The following is a 17,048-nucleotide window of genomic DNA, read 5'->3' as shown; positions in this document are numbered from 1 at the left end:
AAGCAACAAGGTCCTACTGCAGAGCACAGGGAACTATATTCAATATATTGTGATAAACCATAATGGAAAGAATATGAAAGAGAATGTGTATGTATATATACACACACATATATATATATATATGAATCACTCTACTGTTCCAGAAATTAACACAACACTATAAATCAACTATACTTAATTTTTTAAAAAAAGAAAGGTAAATTAAGCACTGGACCTTCCTGTACCCTCTCCAGAAACTGTTACTAGCTCCAGAGGGAACACAAGCTATTTACGAACAGCTTTTGGGCTTAAGAGCACAAATCTGGGAAGCTGCCCATGACTGAGGGCGCTGTGTCCACTGCCTCCAGAGACAAAGATCAAAGAGCCGGCCGTGTGGCGAGTGCTGGTCACACACTGGGCCCTTCCTGACTCAGCCTGTGCAAATAGATCCTCCGGTCAGATCACTTGTACTGCCCCGCCCTGGGGTAAGTCACCTGGTCTCCCAGGAGATCCCAGAGCCTTTCAGTGTGAAAAAATTCTAAATACTAGAAAATAGTCAGGCTTTGGCTGACACACAAACAGTCAGCAAACTTTCACAAAACTCTCATTTCTGACTTGACACTAGAAATACACAAGGTCAGATATTCTTGACAGGGCAAGAAAACAACCAAAATTCACAGGGTCTTTAACAACAGGCAACGCAGAGATGAGTGAAACACAAAGATACAATGACTAAGGGGCTTCGCTGCCAGCCTCACACTTAAGAGACAGACCTCAGGGTGCTGTCAGACCAGAGGACACAGAAGGACGAGGAAATGGGATGTGACTGAAACCGGAAACCTGGGGACACATACATGGCCAACTGGGTGCTGACCTGATCATCTCACGACTTTACAGAAAGTCTCCCAACCTTGGGAAACAATTCCTTTTCCCTCCGTAAGTCAAAACTATAGCAACCCTTTGTAAAATTTAATACCATATTATTCTGCCTTGAAAAGGAATGAAATCCTGTCACATGCCACAGGATGAAGGAACTCAGAAGACATTACGCTCAGTGAAATAAGCCAGCCACAACAGGACCAATCCTGGACGATTCCACTTACATGAGGTACCCAGAGAAGCCAAGTTCACAGAGACAGAAAGTGGAACAGTGGGTGTCTGGGGGAGGGGAGAACCGGGAGCCAAAATTCAACAGGGACAGAGTTTCAGTTTCACAAAAAGTTCTAGAGATGGATAATGGTGATGGCTGTACAACTATGTGAATGAATGAACTTAATGCTACTGAACTATACACTTAAAATGGTAAATTTTATGTTACATATATTTCACCACAATTAAAAATGAAACAAAAATTTTAATAGCAATATACTGAATTCCTGATTTCTGCTAAGCTTAGTCCTTTTTCTCAGAAGCTATGATCTGATTTTTGTATAAAGCACTGTAAAAAGAAGTGTCTCACCACCAATTTACAGCCTGTGCTGTGCTTAGTTGCTCAGTCGTGTCCGACTCTTTGCAACCCCATGGACTGTAGCCTGCCAGGCTCCTCTGTCCTTGGGGATTCTCCAGGCAAGAATACTGGAGTGGGTTGCCATGCCCTCCTCCAGGGGATCTTCCCAACCCAGGGATCAAACCCAGGTCTCCCACATTGCAGGCGGATTCTTTACTGTCTGAGCCACCAGGCGAGCAATTTACAGCCTAAGTGACTAAAAGAATGTAGACACACCAACAGGACCAAAAGGAATTAAATTGGCATGTGCTAGCATAACTGACATTCAACATCAAAGGTGAAAGGCGCCTTCCAGCAAATTACCAATGTGAATATTTACTCTTGTAGCTTAAATTCTTTCCACATAAAAACCACTCAGTCTCCCACCCAGAAGTAAGTATATTAAAGATTTTATTCCTATAGTCTGCATCTTTAAGGAAAACTTTATTCCTGTATCAATCTTATAGACATCTCATCTAACCACTAACCTAAAAATTTAGGCCTCCTTAACTGAGATGAGACACTGCCCAGGAGTTGAGGTAGGGCGCAACTGAGTGGGGCTTCACTGACCAGTGGTTTTGTGACCTGGGAAAAACCACCATCTCTCCCTTGGTTTCCTTAAGCAGGAATGGGCATGTCAGCATCCTCCCCCTTCCCAGTGAGAGGGTGTCTATTAAACAGCTCCATAAACTGCCTCATGAAAGCAAAGTATTTTATCATCTTACCTTACTTAGAGAAGGAATGGACACATTTTATCTAATAAAAAGGAGAACTTGAAGACAGATTTTTGTAATCAAAGGGAAATGAGATCAAATTTCAAGGTAGTAAAAGAGACAAAGTCATAAAATTGTATCCTAAAAGTTTGGTTTAGAAAATAAAGTTAACATCTGCTTTCAATAAAAGCTGAAAACTAGAAAACAATCATTTAAGAACCTCAAGCTTTTTCTAAAACCTGGCAGTGGTAATACGTGGTCCAGCTGGACTTCTGCAGCAGTTTCTTCCCAGTGCTCACACGACCAATCTCTGTCTCCAAGGCTGTTTCTGAAAGGGTCTCGTGGACTGAAAGCAGAGTTGGAGCCGGCTTGACAAGGAGAACCACGTTCCACCTCTGGCTTCTCGAGAAAGGAGCCCTCCACTCTCAGGGCAAGCCTGGGAGCTCCCGTCCCAGCAGACAAACCCCACTGTCATCCGTGCCCTTCTCCTTCCTCCCAGGCAGAGCAAGCACGCCCCCTCCCCAAGCCAGCTGCCATCTGGGAACTGCACAGCTGTGCCACCACACCCCTGCCCTCCAAAAGAGAGGCTCGGTGGGGACCCGAGGCACATAGCTCAGTTTCCTCTCACCTTACTCACCTTCCTAAAACCTACGTGCATGCTGGCCCTTTATAAAACCCTATTTCTGCAGACTGAAACATTCCCCCTCAGCCGGACAGCTGGAACAGACCCATGGCAGCAAATTAAACAAGGGACTCCAGCTCCTCTTCTATGTGCATTTTTGGGAAGAGGGCTACTCATACCAGGGGAAGGTTCCCAAGTGTTTAATGAGTAAAATAAAAACTCCATGGGTGGGTTGGGAGGGTGATCTCTCAGACTCTGCCCCTGTTTTCTGTCCTCCTTTTTAAAACCTCATCCTAGCAGGACCATACAAATTGGTTATTAGCTTATTCCTTAATCTGGGGCCTAGCAGAAACCACACTGAAGGCTGAAACCTCTATAAGCAGCAGCTACGGGAAAAAAGAAACCTAGGAAGAGAGAGCAGAATGCGAAACCACACGACAGATATGCAGAGAAGCAGCCGCTGCACACATCAGGCTTGCCTGGCTCCGGGTTGGGAGAGGCCGGCAGCGGCGCATAGTAATAGCAGAGGGATTCACTCGGCACAGGAAGCTCCACACGGTGGGCTCACCCGCACCACCCCCCCACCCCCCGCCTGGCCTCTTACCCGGGGCGAGTCCCCTCTCCGGTGGCCCCAGGATCCCGGCAGCCCTGGGGCAGCGACGTCAACGCCCTGGCAGGTGGCAGCTGTCCGCTTCAGAGGCCATGGTGGCCCGGCACCGCGACCCCCCAGTCCCAAGCCCCCGGCCGCCCCGCCAGCGCCGGGTGGAGGCAGGGACGGAGCCCGCGCGGCATGTGCGCCCGCACTGCCCGGGCAGAGGCGGCAGCCAGGCGGGGACACAAAAGCTGAGCAGAAACCCGGGTGCGGAGGAAGTCGATCCTAGTGGGGAAGGCTGGCGTGGTTGGAGATGGCCGCGGAGCCAGCGCCAGGCGGACACTTCGAGAGTGTGCTCAGTCCTCCAGGCTTATTTCCATGAATGCAATTACAGCGCCCCGCCCACCGCGCCCCCACTCGAGGCCTCCGAGGGGGAGGGGACGCGCCACGAGCCTTTGCTCACAGACTGCAGCGGCTTTTTTCTCCCCCTTGGAAGCAAAAGACTGATGGTGGCTTCCCTAGGAGGGTGTTAACCCTTACTTAAGGTACCTCCCTCCCCGAGTGGATAAACAGGAGGGTAGGATCCAGAACGCAGACTATTCTGTCACCCTCAGCAGAAGGCCACCTCCCGTCTCCCCCTACCCCCTGACTCCCCCTCCCCCACCCCTTCCACCCCCACCCCCCAACCGCATCAGCAGGCAGGGACGCTGACCTGATGCTCCAACGTCCCCCCACGCCCCACCCCTTCTGGTCCTCTGCAGCCCTAAGCCCCTTGTCTCCAGGTGATCTGCTCCAGCCTTTTACTAAAACGGCCTGCCTCCTACTCAGGCCACAAGCACCAGAGGCTCCAACCCAGCGTGCCAGTACACTCTGGTTATGGCGAGTGGCCGGTGGGTCTAGGACAATACTGTAAGACTGCTGGTGACAAGAAACGTCACTACAGCCTGAGGAGTGGCTGTCCACCTCAAGGTGTGAGGATCACCAAGGGCATTGGCAGACACACACATTGGGGACCTCAGGCCCCAGAACTGGAGTCTGGAGGCTCAGGCCCCGTGTTAAAGCAGGACATGGGGTGACTGCAGGCTGTGTCTGTGAACTCCTCTGGGAAGCACTGCCTTTGACTAATAAGGGAAGAGACCTAAGGATTAAAACAAGTGCCAAATACACGAGGAGAAAAAGAGAAAATAAACCACTATACTAGATGAAGTTCTCCGATCTCGGCACTTCTGACATTTGGGGGCTCCTTCTGTGTGGGAGGGTGTCCTGTGCCTTAGAGCACATTTAACTGCACCCTGGCCTCCAATCCCTGGATGCCCACAGCAGCATCCCACCGTACCCCCTGAGAGGACAGCCCCACAGGCTTCCAGATATCCCAAATCCTCGCAGGGTCAAACCTCCCTGCCTAAGAACCACCACTCCAGACACACAAGAAAAAGAGGAAAAAAACTAAAAACCCCACACTCTGGCCTGCCTTCCAATGCTCTGTCCTCAGGAAACTGCTGATAGACGGCTGACAGACGACTCCCTCCCTCCACTATACTAATGTGAGTTCCTTATCACCAAGACAAGGTCACCAGACTTGACCAACACTTGGGCTTTGCAGGCCCAGCCTGTCTTTAAAGAAACAGTCACAATATGAAAAATTTTATTTTTGTGTCATAGGAGTTCTCATCTAAAAGAATCATACCAAATCTATGAGAAATAAACCCTAAAATTATGAAATATCTGTTTAAAGCTACAAAGGAAGACAAGTTTTCAACAAACGTGCCAGCTGAGAGTCCCTACTAGATACTGGGTCTGGTAAGCAATCACACACCACCTGGCCCAGGGAGACAGGTTTCCAACCTATCTCTGTTTCCTTCTTGTTGTTCAGAGGCTCATCCTCCCCAGCCATCAAGACCACCTCTTCCAGAAAGAACTCCCTCAGTTCACACAAAAGAACCATCACTAAACGCCTTCTTCATCTATACGGTCTCCTCTGAACGTGTTTGTATCACAAAGTTTAACACCTGGTTGGACACTGTCCTATTCGCAGGGGGGTTTCTGTCCATGAAATGAAGCTCTTGCCTTCCAGTAAAATATCATAAATATTCTCACAGCACTCTACACAGTCCTAAGGGCTACATCCCCCTTTTTGAGGTAAGATCAAAACAGGCACACAAACCCTCCAGGGATTTAAAGGTCCCAGTAGGTGGATCCTGACATCACTTCCTGTGCACAACTCGGTCCATAAGGCACAGGCTCGCTGTGGCTTGTCCTGAACCCACCAGCTACAACTGAGCAACAGAGGATCCACTGCTGGGGCTGGACTTGCAACGTGTAAACTGGCAAAGACCTCAACGTGCCTCCATGCCAGACTCGCTGGCAGCAAAGCCTACACCACAGTCAATTCTCTGCACAAACAGTATGATCCGAGGAAGCAAGGAGACAAGACGTGACAGGGAAAAGCTACTGACAGGAAGTCTGCAGTGTGGCTCGCCTCATATCTACAGACAGATCTCAAATAAATAGCCCCATAATCAAGTTTATGAAATCACAGCGATGATTGGAGGAAAAGACTGGGCACAGGGTAGTAATCTCAGGAAATCTACCAACAGAGAAAATAAAAGCTTTAAAAAATTACTTTCTCAGACTCATACTCCAACAATCTTTTGGGGAAAAAAATGGTTACCACCCATAAACTAGGTGCTCTATTAGTTACTGCGGAAGATACAGAGACAGTAAGATGTGGGTTTAGCCCCCAAAGAGCTTCTGTGTTCCTGTTCCTTTTAAAGAAAAAGAATCAAGCAGCCTATGTGCCAATGGAACACTGGTGACAGGTGCTGTGGGGTCAGCAGCAGCAAAGCCGGCAAAGCCGGTTGTCCCAGAGGCCTCATGGGAGCTGAGGCCGGGCCAGCGGGGAGAAGGCACAAGAGGCTGGGGACAAAGGACAAACAGGGATACAGAACAAACTGGAAACTCCTGGAAAAGCTGCACTAGTCAGAAAGGGTGTCCTCTGAGTCTGGCCTGAAGACATCTGACTGGTATCTTGGTGTCCTTTGAGTCTGGCCTGAAGACAACATCTGACTGTTGTTGGACAGGCAGTGAGGCAGAGTCACAAGGGGTGCGGGCGCACCAGGAGAGAGGGATAGGCAGCATTTCTGGGGTGACCAGAGAGAAGTGACAGGGACACAGGGCATTCATCTAAGGCAGCGAAACTTCAGCTCAGGAGTGGGGGCACAGAACTAAGTGTCTTCTGCCCCGACAGCTCAGAGCTTCCACGGCCACCCACCTGTGCTTAATTCCAGACAACTCCTGAGAGGCAATGAATCAGTGTCTTTCAAATTATCAGCATCACAAACTTGTTAATCCTATGCATCCCCAAGCCCCCCATCCTCTGGGCAAAGGCCCCAGGTCAGCCTGCACTCCCACCTGCCCTGCTTCTGCATCACAGGAAATGCAAGCACGGACTTTTCAACCATTCTATTCCATTCCTTCTGCTTTAAAATGCTGAGTTACTCTTTAGTAGAAGCTAGGAGCATATACTGAGCAACTGAACTGAGGAGCGTATATTGGAGAAGGAAATGGCAACCCACTCCAGTATTCTTGCCTGGAGAATCCCAGGGATGGTGGAGCCTGGTGGGCTGCCATCTATAGGGTCGCACAGAGTCGAACATGACTGAAGCAACTTAGCAGCAGCAGTTGCAGCAGCAGGAGCATAAATGCTTCTTCAAAGCAGCGAAGACTGGCTTCTGTTCCCGCTCTGAGAAGGGCCGGAAGCAGTTGAGGGGGTAGCAGTTCCTAACTCTAACCTCAGACTGGAAAGGGTTGGCTCCTGGTGCCAGACATCAACCCTTCTCAGAGCTGCCTGAGGTCCAGAGAAGGCTCTCAAGGTTTGAGAGAAGCCTGAGAGCGGCTGCAGGCACCGACCCAGGCTCCTGCTCTCCAGGTCCCAGCAGCCCTGAGTCCGTTCACAGGCAGCAAAGCTGGGGCAGCAGGTAGCCCGCCTTCCAGATGGGGGCCTGCTCCCAGCCCCAGCACAGGGACTCATCCCTGCTGGGGCCACTCTCGGGGTCCTCTCCCTCTTGCCCTTGGCAGAGGGTGCAGCAGGGCGGTAGGAAGAAGGGAGGGAGGCAGGATGCGGGCAGCTCTGCCCCTGGAGACGCAGGGTGGCTCTGTGCCCTCCACCACCAGCTCTGGAAGGCGAGCTGACCCGGGAGAGGGCACAGGCCTCCTCCATCTAATACAAACAGATCCTCACTCTAATCTACCCCCAAAGACCAGCAAATTCCATGCAAGCTAGCGTGATTACCATGGCTGGAGAAAGCCACCAAGAAAATAAAACGATCTGAGCACAGGCAGGAGGACCCCAGTGGGGGAAGGTGGTCTTCAGTTTGTACATCGCTTTCTAAAACTACTATTTACCTTAACAACAAGAGTTTTACAGGAAGTGTGACGGATAAAACAATATTAAAGTTCACATGGAAAATGCGTATGCGAATAGCAAAGGCAACTATCAAGAGGAAGAAGGGTAATGTGAGAGAGCTGCTGCCAGAGATTGAAGTGCGGCGGTGGCGGCTAAGTTGCTTCAGTCGTGTCCGACTCTGTGCGACCCCATAGACAGCAGCCCACCAGGATCCCCCGTCCCTGGGATTCTCCAGGCAAGAACACTGGAGTGGGTTGCCATTTCCTCGTCAATAATTGAAATTTCAGCAATAGAGAAGGAAAACAGCAGAAAAGAACCTCAAGAAATACTGAAACACTTCAAGTCATGAAGTCTCATAAAGAAAGTATTTTTAAAAGATACAAAAATATAAAGAAAAATAGGATTATTCAGTCAATGGTGGTAGGGCAATTAGCTACCCATTTGAGGGAAAGCTAAGCTGAATGCCTACCTCATTTATATCAGAATAAATTCTAGCTGAATCAAAGATTTTAATATAAAAAAAGAAACCACAGAAATTCTAGAATAAAGCATAAATTAAATAAGGTCATAATCTCAGAATCTGTTCAATTTGCTGTAATAAAGTGAAAGGCTTCAGAATGGAAAATAAAGTTCTATGAGCTAAAAGGTAAACAACCAGGACAGCAGACGTGCAACACCTGTGACAGAGGCTCACGCGTTTCCAAAGGAGAGCACCACACAGAGCTGTGAGACCACGGTGCACAAGCCGCAAAGGACAGAAAAGGCAGACACGGAAACACAGTGGCCAGACACGAAGGACGGACGCTTCAACCCTCCAGTTAAAGCTTCCCGAGAGCCTGGCAGAAACAAGCGTCTACCAAAGGCCCGAGGGTCCAGGCTCCGCTGGGGGAGCGGAGAGGGCGCAAACTTCGAGCAGTACTTCTCCATTCAGCAACTGCATTTGAGAACTTACCCAACGGACATGTTCTCAAAAGTGCAAAAGTGAAAGCTGCTGCTGCTGCTGCTGCCAAGTCGCTTCAGTCGTGTCCGACTCTGTGTGACCCCATAGACGGCAGCCCACCAGGCTCCCTCATCCCTGGGATTCTCCAGGCAAGAATACTGGAGTGGGTTGCCATTTCCTTCTCCAATGGAGGAAAGTGAAAAGTGAAAGTGAAGTTGCTCAGTCGTGTCCGACTCTTAGCAACCCCATGAACTGCAGCCTACCAGGCTCCTCCGTCCATGGGATTTTCCAGGCAAGAGTACTGGAGTAGGGTGCCATTGCCTTCTCCTAAAAAGCTATTTACACACAATTTGGTCATTAAAAAGAGTAAGCTGGTCACAGATGACAGCACAGAAAGATGTCCCAGACACGGTGCCACGAGAAGGAACAGGACACCACGCATGTGACACCGATGCTGGGAAATGCACAGATCTGAGAAGGATGCACTTCAAACTGTCGACAGGGACCCTCTCCAGAGACAAGGAGTGTGGACAGGGAATGAATGCAGGCAGCGATGCTGCACTTTATACCCTTCTGTTTATCTGGATCCAAAACTAAGGCAAAATTTTACGCTGAAATCTCTATTCAGAAAAGAATATGGAAATGTCACCAACCAATTACCCCAAAACATTTGCTCAGCTTACACCCAAGTATTTCTTTTGTGGGAGGAACATACCTGGAGTCCTGTTATATATAATGCGTGTGAAATCCCTGGGGGAAACTATACCATCATGCTGTGTTGTCTATGTAGGATTCCACTGGACTTCCGTGAATCAGAATCCTGAACTCTTAACAGAAGAGACAAAGGAGAAGAGACTCAAGATGCCAGAAAGAGAAGAGATGCAGAAACAGTCACCAACTTGGAAGAGAAATGTGCTGTATTTTTCTAAGTCAGAAGTTAAGCTTTCATGATTTCTCTGTAGGGTAAGGAAGGAAGATCATACAAAAGTCAAGAAATTATCTTCGGAAGAAGGGAAGGAAGTGGCAGGGCGAGTCCTGACCATGAGCAGAGCTGAGGGCAGCAAGCCTGACTTCTGTGTCCATCCTCCCTGGTGTGTCACAACCAGCACGGGCTCAGGAGGAGGACAAGTGGGTCCCAAGAGCAGCGAGTCTCAGCAGCGCTGCCCAACGCCAGCCCCAGGGGAGCTCCACGTGCCCTGGGAGCCAGGGCCCCACGAGCCTGAGGCCCCTCTGCACTAGTGACAGTCCCAGCTGCAAGGTGAGCCCATCTGAGTCCCCATGAGCGGAAGCTCTTCACAAGGTAACAGGAGAAGACAGAAGCTGTTACAAGAATCTTTCTAAAAAGGAAATCTCAGCTTGGCTTCAGCAAACAGAGAAGCAAAAACAAGAACAATGTAAATTCAGTAAAGGTGCCTTTGGAAGGCTGTCAAAATGCAAAGGAAAACTGAGAAATGGCTACTGTATAAAATGTGCAGAAGGTCTAGCCCTCCACTTTTAAGGTAACCAGCAGCAAACTATATGTAGGCAGAGTCAGCCCCTCCCCATCACCACCACCAACACACTCAGCGAATCTTCCAGAGCCACAGGGAGGGCTGGGTGGCAAGGTCCTAATGCCTTGCCATATCTACCGCATCTCCCTTGCCCTCAGCTCCGTGGCCCACTCTAGAGGCTGGAGGATGCCAGTCCTGCGTCCTGCCAAGACCATACTCCCTGCCTGTTCTTTCCACAATGCTGGCTCCTCAGACAACTCCATGTGCTGCCTTCCACACCCCAACTGTCTCCTGGATGCTGGGTCCTGACCACCGACAGCCAGCCCTATGCTTTTATGTTCCACAGCAAAGAGAACTTGGGAGGCTGTGGAAAGCCTCAGATGACAGATAAAGGTCCACTCTTTTCAGAGCAGAACCTGAGCCTCATTTCTTCAACCTCCTTCATCAAGAAGAAAGGGCAGTCCTGACCCTCTGTTCAGTGCTGCAGGCACTCACGCTGGTGTGCTCCACAGACAGCCTATGAAATTGAGACCAGAGCCTATGAAACTCAGACCAGAGAGAGGCCCCTTCAAAACTGGTCCTGGCAGATGGTGATGCAGGTCCGCTGAGATGTGTGCTTTGTACAATGCCAAGAGCTCTTGCTTAAAAATAAAGATGTAACCATTTTTGGTTCTGCAAAATACAAACTCAACCGGTGAGGAAGGGAGTAGGGAGTATCTATGGGATGTGCACTTATAGCACCTCTGCTTTCCGAATTAAAACTCCCCCCAGCCTCGGCAACTTGCCCAATGTGAGGCTGGAGCAGTGGCAAGGACCACATTGAGAGGGCGGGATAAGGGGTAAGTTACCACCAGACAGAGTATTTCAGATGCAACCTGAAAATCCAGTGTCCTGAGGGAGAGATACTCTACTCAATTCCATTTCAGTCAGTATATTTTCCTACAAATAATACTAACTTATACATATGTAAGATCCATAGCCTAAAATATCTTTTCATTTCCATTATTTGAACTTGACGACAAAGCCCAACTGTGACCTTTGCACACTTCCTGACAATGAACTATGTACGCGGTGTTACTTCCAGTTTAGAGATGGGTAAGATTCAATGAGTATAAATAATCCAGGAACAGACCAAGTCCAACTCAAACTCTCTGGCTGAGCCATCAGCTCTTTCTTTCCTCTCCCCAGAATAATCAACCGTGCCACGTCAGCTCAGCACTCACTGCGCATCTGCATGTGCCCGGCCAGCGCTGGGGCTGGGATTTAAAGAGCTCAGCAGGGGGCTCCCAGCAGGGCAGGCGGGCGAGCCCTCAGCAGCGGCACAGGCGGCCATCGCGGCCAGGCTGCTCAGGACTTGGACAAGCCTCGGAGCCTGGACTTGAGGACCGATGCAGATGCAGAGAGAATGTGGATGCATGGATCACACAAAGGGACGAGGCCAGGGGGCTGCGTGCCTGGGGACAGTGAGCACAGCTCCGCTCAGGGCCCGGGGCACCCGGCAGAGCCTGAGCTGTGCCGGTGAGAGTCCCGTGTGCCCCTCAGCAGGGAGCTGGGATCCCAGTCCTGAGAGAAGGTTCAAAGGCAAAGCAAGGGGGTCAAACATTCCAAAGGTAACAGCTAAAAACAGCCTCAGACGGCTAAGAAAACAGTGCTCAATTCAGTGTAATGGTTAAGTCTCACACACCTGCATAACTGGACACTATCCTTACACACGCGTACATAACTGGACACTGGTTAAGTCTCAGTTACACACACCTGCGTAACTAGAGTGGAACCTGATGAGCCTAAGTAAGAGGGAAGGACAGAGGCAAAGCCATGTCTGTAACTGAAGGATTGCAGATTCTCATGCAGCAGGTAAGATCTGACTTCTTCAGAGACATTTTTTAAACCTTGATTCCCCTGTGTTGGGTGGCCCTTTGGGTGACAATCTAATCAATTCAGCTGTGTGAGAAGCACATGCTGACACTTCACCCGCCCTCTCGGGATGCTGGGGACTGGTCCGGGAAAGTCCATTTGCTCCCTTCACTTTCACACATGCCCGATGCCATTTCTGTCATCTCATCTCAGTATCTAGGGGCAACTATCTTATCAACACTGCGCCCCCCTCAATGTCTCAAACAAACAACAAGATGAAACATTCCGGGGCAGGGGGCGCTGAGGGAAATGGAGAACCACCCATTCTGAAGACTACTTTCTCAAAGCAAAGTTGCCCATTAATCCTATCTCTAAAAATTGATTTCTAAATGCCCTAGCCCTACTCCCACCCATGAATCAAGGGCACACACACTGAGCAGTTTATGTTGAATGTTAAAGCCTCTAGGATGGCCAGAAGCTGACAGCATGGAACCCCTTGATTTTGACTTTAAAGTGACTGTTGGCACCACCTCAGGGAGTCTGAAGCCAGGCCACCAGGAAGGAGCAGCGGCAAGTAAGAGGGAAGAACCAGCTCAGTGAGCAGCGGTCACCCTCTGCTGAGGCCGGGCCAGTGCACCCCGACCACCCCAGCATCATCCACCAGTGTCTTCCTCCCCTCTCACAAGGGTCCCCTTTCGAGCTAGACACCTTGGCTACCGTGGACACACCGCTCAGATACAAAAGCTCCCACGGGGGCAGTTCAGCCCTGACGGAGAACCGCTTCATCATCATCCCCTCCTCACATGCCGGGTGTTGTCAACACCAAATCCCCCTCTCCCCCATAGGCTTTCACACACAGTATAGCTTTTCGAGCCACCCTGTGGGGTATGGTCCACAATACTGTCTGACACAAAGATGAAACTTCAAATACATTTTACAGTGAACCAGATAAGGAAAAAGATAAAAACGATCCCTAAAGCTTATTATCATTTTCACAAAATCCATTTTGAAAAACAGCTTAATATTTATTTCTGACTTATTCATATCATCCAATACCAGCTACAAACCAGTACACATTTTGCTTTTTGTCTTAAAGGCACTAAAACATGGCCATCTGGGACTTTCCTGGTGGCCCAAGTGAATAAGAATCTGCCTGTCAGTGCAGGAAACCTGGGTTCAATCCCTGGTCTGGGAAGATTCCACGTGCTGCTGAGCACCTCAGCCCATGCACCACAACTATCGAAGCCTGCATGCTCTAGGGCCTCCAGCCCCAACTGATGAGCCCCTGTATCGCAACTACTGAAGACCGTGCGCCTAGAGCCAGCACGTCGCAACCACCGAGCCTGCGTGCTGCAACAACTGGAGCCTGCACGCTTAGAGCCTGTGCTCCACAGCAGGAGCAGCCACCTCGAGGAGACGCCCGTGCACCGACGCTAGAGCACAGACCCCGCTTGCCGCAACTAGAGAAAGCCCATGTGCAGCAACGAAGACGCAGGGCAGCCATTAATAAATAAATAAAACGTAGTAGTGTGTACGTGTCAAAAAAAATCAAACACAAAACAAAAAATACATGGCCATCTGATGAAAGTATCACAATAAAACATACACAGACCCACACACAAAACTTCAAGACACTGGAGAGCCCTGACCTAGGGTGCTTTAAAGCCAGTTCTTCTGCAAAAGCTTTTGGGATTTAGAATCCACAAAACTTGTCACCCCTTTACTCTTAGCTTCACTGTTTACAGTGTGGGTGTGGAGAAGACAAAGGAAGTTCCCCAGACCCTGCAAGGCTTCAGTCCTTACTTACCTAATACCAAAAGAGGAAGATCAAACAACTACGGATTCCCTCTGTTACATTTTTATTTAATAAAAAGTTATTATTCATCCTGAACCTCACGGTTATTATTCATCCTCAGGTACTTTCAAACCTGGTCTCTAACATCTTTCCTTTTTTAGTGTCACACTGGTGTACACGCAACTTTCAGCGCTTCTAAGACTGTTATTCACTCAGGAAGTCAGACGCCATCGCCAAGTAGGAGGGCAAATGCCACCAAGACGCACCCAGGGCGGATCCCCAACAAGAGGCAGAGTGGGGGTGGGGGCTGGGGGACACTTTCAGTTTAAAAACACAGTCTCTCTCTCTCTCTCTCTCACACACACACACAAGCAAGAGCCTTTCAGTTGGTACTCCTCAAGGGGCTGTAAAACTGTCGTCACACAACACATGTCGTCACACATTGATCAAAAGAGATACCTAAACCTCACCCCACACACCCAGACCAGGCCTGGACTCACCATCCTCTTCTTCGGTTTTAAGGACCATCTTTTCTGTCACAGCAGGACCCTGAAGGCTGCCGGGGTGTGTACTCCTGGGAGGCCGGGTGGGGCGGGAATACCTGTGGGCTGTCCAACGCTGGGACAGCTCAGAGCTGCTTCCTGGACTGCCGGGGAACTCCCTGGCAGCTCTCCTGGACCAATCAGCCTCCATCCACAGAAGCGTCACTCCCAGTTCACTGCCACCACCCAGTTCCTGAAGTCAAGCTCAAGGAGCTCCCCAGAGGTTAACCACCTCCTCCCTGGAAGCAGTCTGAGGCTGGAGTCCAGTGAGGAACAGTGGCACTTCTGGTCTCAGACTCAACCCAAAGCAATAGACAGGGCTGGCGTTTCTCTCTTCACTTCCCAAGCACTTGCTTAGAACAAAATGACTTAAAAACACTGGGTTGTCTCACAGTGAGGTAACAGCGCACTTCCCAAGAGCGTGACTAAGAGATCATAATCATTACAGTATGTTATGAAGTCACAGGATAAAAATAGGAGGCAGATTTTAGAGGCAAAAAAAAAAACAACCAAACCCTAAAACAACTAAGGGCATCATTCCCATATAAGTTCAACTTCATCCCCATTCTATGTTCTAATATATTGCACCAAACTGTTCTTTTCTGCATATTCTTAATATATTCATGACACGTTTATTGTTGAAATTAGATTATAGTAGTTAGGGGGGCCCTTAATCCTATCACTCAGGGATAACCACTGATGACATTTCAGTATATGTTCTTAATATTCGTCCAGATTTTTGTTTTCTATATTATATTCTCATCCTCTCTTACATATTTAACTCTTTATATATATATATATATATATATATCTCTCAACATCTATATCTCTCATTACAGCTGCCATATTTACTACATATAATAACCACATATACTATATAATGAAATATATTTATCCTTCTCTTAAGATATATTCACCTCAAGAGATAAGTATACAGATGGTCCGTGACTTTCAATGATTGACTTTTTTTGTGGCCATGCTGTGGGGCATAAGGGATCTTAGTTCCCCAACCAGGGATCAAGCCTGTGCCTGTGCAGTGGAAGCACAGACCCCAAACCACTGGACTGCTCGAGAAGTCTCACAACGGTTGACTTACGACTTTTCAATTTTATTATGGCGGGAAAGTGATACACAGTCAGTAGAAACTATACTCTGAATGTTGCTCTTTTCTGGGTTAGCAATACGTGGTCCGATCCGTTCCTGTGTTGCTGGGCAGTGGCAGCGAGCACAGCCCCCAGTCAGCACACTGTCACGAAGGGGAACAACCGACACTCTTACAACCACCCTGGACGCAGACAACTGTTGTTTCTTCTCACTGTGTCAGTACAGTGCTCAAGTCGTTACAGCAGACAGTCGACACAGGTTGTGTGTTCCGTGGTTTGGCCCCACTGTAGGCTGCTTTACTGCTCTGAGCACATCTAAGGTAGGCTGTGCTAAGCTGTGCTGTTCAGTTTGGGTGTATTACATACACGTTGACCTATGACATTTTCAACTTATGATGTGTTTATCAGGATGTAACCTGAAAGAAAGCTTCCGTGAATATTCACATAATGTTCTGGGCAAAGTCTTTTTCTCAGCCTAACACCCACATCAGTCGCAATCCCAAGGACACAGACACACACTCAGACTGGGAGTGTAGACAGAAGAGAGGGCGGTCTAGAAAAGTGAGGGCAGGGTCTGGGGAGACCACAGGGAGAGACGCGGCCCCAGGGCCAGTGCGAGGGGGTGGCCCTGAGCAGGCCAGGCCTGCCGGGCGGTGGAGTGGAGGGGACCCCTGACCTCAGCTGGCTGGTGGGGAGTATCCCCCAGCCCGCCAGCCTCCTGGACAATCCAAAGGGCCAGAGGGCTGGGGAGAGTACAGAGTGGAGCTGGGAGGGCACAAACCCTTACTGACCAGACCACACAACTCCCAAGGCCAGGAGCCAGCCCTGAAGTCCTCAGTCCCGTAATCACCACAGTGTCAGGACCCTCTTCCTGGGACCCTGTGCCTCTCCAGGCTCATCTCTCACCACCATGCCTAGTTTGTTCTCTAAGCAAAAGACACACATCACATAAAGCAAGTAGTACCTAGGGTTTAAAACAGAAAACCACAGTTTCCTGCCCTGCTCCCCTCTCCCCCACCTAAAATCACGCTCCACAGATGTAGGTCTCTCGGCTATTTCTTCTGCTCATCACCTCCCTGTTGTGAAATAACTAGTTACACCACTTGTTCTCGAGTTTTCAACTCTAGACATCAACTGCCTGCCACGTAAGATGAAAACTCGGCTTCTGCTGCCACACCTCAGCCACATGCACGTGCACACACACACACCCCTGCACACACGCACACACCCCTCACACACACACCCCTGGTATAATCAGGCAAACATTTTTGGTAAAATCAGTATTTAGTATTCCCATAAATACTGCTCAAAACCTAGCTACATGATGTACTATGATTAAAATAACCACATAACGGCATTAAGTGGCCTTTTTGTTTCTCTCAGTGCCAAACTCTCTACCATGCTATGAAGTCGTCAATATGGTCAACCCTGTGCAGTGGTCTGTCTTCTGAGACGGCCTCCAGAAACCTCCACGCTTCCGCTCAGCCTAGTCTTGCGGTTCTGAGGCCCAAGTTCTGGGGACCACTC

At 49.3% G+C, this 17,048-nt stretch overlaps 1 protein-coding gene and 1 non-coding gene across 6 annotated transcripts in view; one reads left to right on the top strand and one right to left on the bottom strand.

Moving 5' to 3' along the window:
• Window positions 1–17,048, bottom strand: part of CYTH1 (cytohesin 1) — a 79,776-nt gene that overhangs the window by 27,570 nt on the left and 35,158 nt on the right. For 2 of the 5 annotated variants that reach the window (XM_024981008.2, XM_024981009.2), the window contains exon 1: window positions 3,405–3,738. The exons of 2 other annotated variants lie outside the window; for them this stretch is intronic. Coding sequence is in view for 1 of the 3 variants with exons in the window: in XM_015458990.3 (XP_015314476.2) it covers window positions 14,377–14,404 (28 nt within the window). In the remaining 2 variants the exon portion in view is untranslated. Of the gene's footprint in view, window positions 1–3,404; window positions 3,739–14,376; window positions 14,516–17,048 lie in introns of those variants that run through there. One more of the 5 variants, XM_015458990.3, reaches the window with a different exon arrangement.
• MIR2349 (microRNA mir-2349) lies at window positions 14,659–14,723 on the top strand. Its single transcript, NR_031281.1, has one exon. It is a non-coding gene; the product is annotated as a microRNA mir-2349 (primary transcript).

This window comes from Bos taurus, chromosome 19 (genome assembly GCF_002263795.3).
Source record: "Bos taurus isolate L1 Dominette 01449 registration number 42190680 breed Hereford chromosome 19, ARS-UCD2.0, whole genome shotgun sequence".
Classification (NCBI taxonomy): Eukaryota; Metazoa; Chordata; class Mammalia; order Artiodactyla; family Bovidae; genus Bos; species Bos taurus.
Note: the sequence above shows the minus strand (reverse complement) of the source record. Positions and strands in the feature narration are given on the sequence as shown.